Genomic DNA, 7,432 nt, shown 5'->3' with positions numbered 1-7,432 from the left:
GAGAGAGAGAGAGAGAGAGAGAGAGTGAGAGAGCGAGAGAGTGAGAGAGAGAGGGAGAGAGATAGCAATATCGTTGCGCTCTTTTGTCTCGTAGAATGGTGGAGCGGGCACACACACATATGCTGCATATCACATGGATGTGCGCCCGCTTAAAAATCACTCCCCATTGGCCCACCCTTAATTGCCAATAACTTTTTAGGGGTGAGTCTGATCAAAAAGTGCAAGAGGACTTTTCTGCTCAGAATCACCCCCTGATCCTAGGGTGTTCAGATGTACATATAATTCTGAAACACCCTGTATATATATTTCATTTTAAATGAAAAGAAGGTGTTGGCCTGTGCGGTCGTTAATTTTACATAAACGTTGATTTTGCAGAGTCTCGCGAAGATATATCGGCAATAGATCACGTTTTTCCTGAACACTGAATGAGTCATAATTAAATTAATGAGAATTTTTTTCCATATTACAAATACGCACAGTGATACCTTTCCTGTCTAAAGGAATTTGATCTTTCCCTATCCTTTCTTTGATTATGTCACCATTTCTCGCGCGCGATTGCTACTTTAACTTGGTGCCGTTTTACAGTGAAATTGTGTTCCATGAGTATTGCAACTGATGGATATTAATCTTAGGCCCCTTTGACCTTCTCCGAATTTTGCCGTCGAATTGATTGAGCAAGCATTAGTGGAATTCGTCAGCGATTATTGCCTGCGTTAGTGGTGTTTTACTGAAAATTTGTTGGAAAATGGCCATTGGGGCGGTGCTACAGTTCATTGTTATACTTAAATAGGACTTTTCAAATGTGCGAACCATATCCATCGTATATTACAAATATTTTATTATATACCTATGCTACGCCGTGAAACTTAATGATCAGATGGTAACTTTCCCAATTTAAGTTATTTTTATACGCGGATTTTTATAAAATATCAAACATATCGGTGTAATTATCAGCAGTAACCATTTTCGACCTAGCATCAACATATGTTAGATTTTGATACCATCCTCCTTCACCAAGAGAATAAAATAATGAATTAATCGATGGTTCGAGTCTCTTCTAGAACTGTCTTCGTTTTAATAAGAAAAAAGCGATGATGAACCTTTCTCAGAGAACTAATTGTTTCCAACTTTCTAAGACCTAAAGGAATGTCCCTATCTATTGTAGTTGAGGAAATATCTATACCACTCCATTAGACTGTTTTGCATTATAATGATCATGATCCAAGTCAGATCTTGAACGGAATGTCAAGGATAATTCCGATCAGGATTCTCCCTCATTGAGACCTGTCATTTGATTCTTTTGTGCCTACGCTTCTTTATGCATCGTTCCATATGATTCAAAACGAACAGTTTTCCTTTCCGCATAGCCTGTTAGAAAAGTACCCTTGAAATTTCACATAGAATATCTTGAAGGTTTGAACAACGACCATTTTATATTAAGTTTCCCTACATATTGGTATTGAAAAATCTGTCCATTACCTAATATTCAATGGAATTCTTATTTTTAAGTTCACACGATAATGAAAATTATTGAAAGTCGACCAATACATTTTTGAAATACTCATCTATTGGAAACGCAATTGAATATGATGTTCCAGTTTCATAATAAGTTTAAATATCCAAGTTACCATTGAAGTATCAATGATCGCTTGACTTGAAAAACTCTCTATTTTTTTTCCTTTTCAAGCTGCATGAGAATCTCTATGAACGATTCCATCGTTAATCAAGTTCAAATTCATAACACTAAAAATTCAGATACGGCTATTATGCAAATATCAACAACTTGATTTATACAGGAGAACTGAGCAGATTGTGCCCCTCAGAGTTACCCCCACTTAATCCCCCCTCACATCCTTGTCACCCACCTCTGAAAGCCAAAGGCACAGTCTCCTCAGTCTGATTGTTTAGACTGAGTATGGTTGTTTCCATCAGCCCATCGCCAGTAAATTTAAAAATTTTACATTGTACACCCTTCTACGTCCCCGCCCTCTCGATTGCATATTTGATTCTTTTTCATACACCTGCATGCAAACTTCGTACTTTGCTCTCTAATGAGCGGGAGGAAGAGAACCCCTTCTCGCCACAGAGTACAAATTCGCTCCCTCGACTGAAGAAAACTCGCTTCTTCCCCACTCTCTATAAAGCAAAACATGGAATTTCCTACTTGATCGACCATTTTAGAGCATTTCCGATGTTGTGAACGTATTGAAATCATGCTCCATGTAAATTCGCATTCGGGGAAATACGCATTGAAAATTCAAGAATGGTCTGCTACCTCTTTCACAACATGAAATTTTGTCAAAAATGCGAAAATCCAAAAAATTTACTCTGCGCGTAATGAAATTAAAAAAAAAATTGAAATAAGTTTTTTAGGTCTTTTGAATGTTGAAAAAACTATATAAGAAACTTCAATACAATAAAATTTCTGGAGATAGAAAACGATAACAATAATTGGCAGAATGAGCCAAGAAAGAAAAAAAAATACAAATAATCCTTGACGATATACCAACGTATCTCCATACTTGCAGTCAGCGATGAACGATGGATAGTGGAGTAACAGACAGACTTGACTTCCGAGAATAGTTAAGGGAAATTTTCCTTACTGAGAGCATTATAAGGCGCGCTGCGCGCGCTCGTCAACAACCTCTGCACTTTCGTCGTTGTTGAAATGGATTATTTGATTTACGAAATTGTGAGAACAAATCATGAATCAAGATCACCAATCGAAGTAGATACTAATAGTGTCATAATTTTCTAATAGCCGAGTCAAATCCATTATGAAATTTTTTCCTGTTTTATATTATAAAAAAAACTCAAAAATATGTGAAATTATTTTCAAATAATGATCCATTCTCAGGAGTATATTTCCAACAAAAATTGGTAAATTGTCAACGGAAAAATTATGAATAAAATAGCTTTGAAACGTTCTCCGATTTCTAGTATGACTCCGAAGATTTCCCTTAATTGTGAGAATGGATGGGGAAAATGATGAAAGTGAGACCTGGCGTAATTTAAGAGATGTAATAATTTGAGGCACATTTATGGATTTTTTAATAATTTTCTACATCACTCATCGGTCGTTTTTTTAAATTATAGTATATATTGTTCAGGAGAGCAGCCAAAATCTGAGATTCTTGGCTTTACGGGAGAATTTTTGGTCATAATTTCTACTGGAACAGCTTCGCTCTTATTTGAATTTGCAAAAATTTTTCTGACATTTATTACATTGTTTCTTTTGTCTTGTTTACGAGAGTATATTTCTAATTGAGGGATAAATGATCATGGAGAATTAAAATTGATACAGATAGATCATTTTTTAATTTTAATCATTCACTTGAATTTTTTTTTCATATAATTCTGTAGATGAATTATAATACTTTGGGTTTTCTCATAACACGTTTATCGAATTATCGATATTGATATTTTCATCTCTTCACAGGTTTTGCCAAGAGTATTGCATATTTTCTCACTGAAGTCGAAATTTTCACATTTTTATCGGTGCATTTCCCACATTACCATCCTGAAATAAAAAATTGGATTAATCAAAATTGACATTCAATAGTTTCTGACAAAATTGCAACATCAATCGTAAAAATTAAGTCAAGAAAATCTCCAACAAAAAAATTTTCAGCCATAAACGCAGTAAACCAAGATATTGTCATCCTTGTGACTCGAGCCACTTCTTTTGTTTGTATGACCCTTGTGACTTTCGTGAATCTAAAAAATTCTCAGTCAAAAACGAATTTAACCCAGGCAGTGTCACCCTTGTGACCCTCGTAACTCTAGCCACTTTTTTTTATGTGACCCTTATGAGTTTCGTAACCCTTGGGACTTTTTTTGTGACCTTCTGTGACGTTATCTTGAATTGGGAAAGCACGCGATACATAATCGGAAGATTCCTGCTTCAAATCCCGGTCTAGACTATCAAATTTTTTCAGTAAATATTTCTTGCGAACTAATATTTTGAATTATCCCGGTTCCTCTCCTCCCTACTCTAAAATCCTATTCAACAATATCCTGTGAAGTCACAAGATGTGGGAAAATGATACGGAAAACATTTATTAAATGGTGGCGCTGTTAAATACAAAATTCTTCGGAAATTTTATTTCGTTTCGTGAGATTAAATTCACTCAAATCACGAAGTTTTACTGTTGCTCACCGGATATTCTTTGCAATCCTGCAAATTCCACGTCGGCTCACTACATACACGGCCCACACCTATAGGCACGTGTGCCCAGGAGATGCTGTCTTAGCATTTTCTGGACACTCCAACGCGTCTAGAGGCAAATTTCTAACTATCAGTCATGTCTAAGGAGCCATAGCGAGCATTTCCCCGCTTGACTCCCGTATTTTACCCTTGGTGTCAATAAAACTAGCCAACGCCGCAATCCATCCCTTGATATTGAGAGGCTTTTGGACCGGTAGATCGAGCTAGTAGTGTGCGATTCTATTCGGTACTATTCAGTAATTTCGCGAACAATCACGCACATCTTCGTGGTTCATGTATGTGAAGTGAGCAAGGACTCAACGAGTGGAATTTTGAAATACAAATCATTAAATTAATAAATTTGAACGGTTTATCTGTGAACTGAATTAAAGTTATATTCTAACTCAAATTGGATACACCGGACCCTGGTCCGTATTCTTTTTTGTCGTGCTCAATGACTCGTAATTGAAATTGAAAACAAAAATTTTTTAGATGAACAAAAAATTAAATCTTCAATATCTCCGCTAATAATTGAGTAAGCTAGCTCCGGTCGTGCTCATTTTTTTTCTTTTGAACTATACTTTCCCATAAAAGAAAAAAAATTCTAAAAATATGCGGCAATTTTTCATATACAGAATCAGCGGATTCGCTCGTATATAGAACGATAAACGAAAATCATGTAAATATTTGCAGTCGTTGAACCTGGAAAACCGGCATGGCACAAAATACGTAAAGAGTTTGGAGCTGAAGTGATTTGTAGCGATGGAACAATCAACAGGGAAAAGCTGGGGGATTTGATATTCAATGACGTTGAGAAAAGAAGGAAGCTGAATGCCTTTACACATCCGGACATATACAAAGAAATGTGCTGGCAGGCATTCAAATATTTTTTTCAAGGTCATCCGTTCATTGTCATGGACGTACCATTGCTCTTTGAGACTGGCAAGATGCTCCATTATGTGCACAAGATCATTGTTGTAACATGGTAAATATCTGGCAATTGTAGTATATTTCAGGACGAGTACACGGGGTTTTTTACTCGCGTGGTGTTGGCGTCCGAGCCGACAAGCGAGGACTGACCAACCGCGCGAGTAAAAAAAAACCCATGGCACTATTCGTGAACGATATTTTTCCGTAGTGATTTTCACTTTTACGAGTTTGGGGAAGGGCCAATGGCAATCCCCACACGAGGAAAAGTGAAGTTCAGTACGGAAAATTAATTGAAATATGTTGTACTATTACCACTGAAATTTCACTCATTTTCCTTTTCTTATTTCCAGTGAAGAAGACCTCCAACTTCAACGCCTAATGAAACGTTCTGGATTCACAGAGACTAAAGTAAAATTACGAATTGCAGCTCAAATGTCTCAGGATAGAAAAGCGGAAATGTCAAATTTTGTTATAGAGAATTCAAGCAGTTTACAAGACATGCGAGAACAAACTATCAAAATCATAAATGTGCTCAGAAGTTATAAGTATCATTGGAGACTGAGATTCATCCTTGGCTTCTGCTGTACTATCCTATTAGCAGGTGCCTTTTGGCTCAGGAATAGAAGCACCAAAGCACAGTTAACCACTCTATAAATACATCAAAATTATCACCTTTTTTGGTCCATTGCTTCTTTGTAGAGTATCAATCTTCTTAAAATTGTTTCTCAAAGCATTTAAGTGTTTTCATATAGAAAGTTGAATGGTACCATGTTGGTGCAACGAAGAAATGTATTTAATAGTATATTTCGATACGAGTGCAGAAAATTGTGTTTTGGCTCGTGGCAGGTTTATAGCACGAGCTGAAGGCGAGTCTATATCCCACGAGCCAAAAAACACGTTTCCCATGAGTATTGAACGATGTTTTTCATCACAATGTGTAGAAAAGGGATGTTTTAGACACGCGAAGCGTACCTAAAAAGTTATTTTTTCGCACAACGTGTATGAAAAACACATTTATTGGCACTTGGCCCTACCACAGTGAGGGGATAAAGCCATTCGGATTAGAAGAAGAAGAAATATACTATTTCATCGTTCCTCACGGGTGTTTGGTCTATTCAAGGAGTAATCAATTATAGGATACCCTGGCGGACCAAGTCGACACTTGTACCGTCGATTTGTTCCACAAAGTGATGGTGAAGCGACAGGCGACGGTAGGTAAAAGATGGGGGACACTGTCGAACCAGTGTCGCCCAGCCGTCACCAAAAGCGACGGTCGAAAAAAATTATGGAGTGAGGGTGTCGACTATTATATTTTACTGAAAAAAATTATTATTTCAAATGATTGATTTTTCAGTTTTCTAATTAATATGATAATATTATTTTTACTCGTAAATGAGATCGCTGAACGATCCTCGAGGGTTTCGACTTCACCTCGAAGACCGTCCAGCAAGCTAAGCGATGCAAACACTTCCTTATCGCTCTGCAATAGTGCTCCCTCTAACGAGAGGGTGAGCTCTATTGCAATCCAGAATTATGCTGCCTAAGTAGACGAAGGGACCCGAGGATGACTCCTTTCTGCATCTGGCCAGCCAAATTGAAGGCTTGAAGCCTACAGGCCGGGATGGTTTTGAGCGCAGATATGAATGACTCCTTCATTCCTCCAAGAGAGCCAATGATAAGGACAACCAACTTTACTTTAAATCCTCTGTTTATTTGACGTAGCTCAAACAGAAGTAATTGGTATTTGAGCCGTTTCTCCTCTTCTTTAACTGTGATGTTGCTCTCAGCCGGAGCTGAGAACTCAATGACATAGATGATTTTGTCATCAAAATCGAAGAGGACGATGTCAGGTTTCGTCGCAACGACTGGCCTGACAGTCGCGAACGAGAAGTTCCCGTAAATCTTATACCTCTCGTTCATGACAACGGACTCAATATCTCCTGGAGCATACGGCAGCAGTGGTGTTCTGTCTATCTCATAAGAGTGCCGCAGATGGAAATACAGCACTCTCAAAGCCGCATTATGTCGATGGATATAGCTTGTGATGGCATATGTCGGGCAAGCCGATAAAAGATGCATCAGAGTTTCCGGGGACCGCTTGCAAGCCCGACATCGAATGTCTGGAACTTGCAACCCCATAACACGACTTCGATAGACTAGGGTGTTTACCACAGCATCCTGGCAGGCGCAAATGAAACCCTCAGTTTCGGATATCAAGCCAGCTGACTTCAAGAAAGAGAATGTCAACTGGACGGAGAGACCCTGCTCCTCCACATGGCGGAAGAACACGCCATG

At 38.1% G+C, this 7,432-nt stretch overlaps 1 protein-coding gene across 1 annotated transcript; it reads left to right on the top strand.

Moving 5' to 3' along the window:
• Nucleotides 1–4,900: 4,900 nt before the first annotated feature.
• On the top strand, nucleotides 4,901–5,791 carry LOC107046903 (dephospho-CoA kinase domain-containing protein-like; the record flags this gene model as incomplete). Its single annotated transcript, XM_015269626.1, has 2 exons — nucleotides 4,901–5,192; nucleotides 5,488–5,791. Coding segments are annotated over 2 exons (596 nt in total), but the record flags the coding sequence as incomplete, so codon positions are not given.
• Nucleotides 5,792–7,432: the final 1,641 nt, after the last annotated feature.

This window comes from Diachasma alloeum, unplaced genomic scaffold (assembly GCF_001412515.2).
Source record: "Diachasma alloeum isolate Michigan unplaced genomic scaffold, Dall2.0 Dall_scaffold_03240, whole genome shotgun sequence".
Taxonomy (NCBI): domain Eukaryota; kingdom Metazoa; phylum Arthropoda; class Insecta; order Hymenoptera; family Braconidae; genus Diachasma; species Diachasma alloeum.
This window is presented reverse-complemented; position numbering and strand designations above follow the sequence as displayed.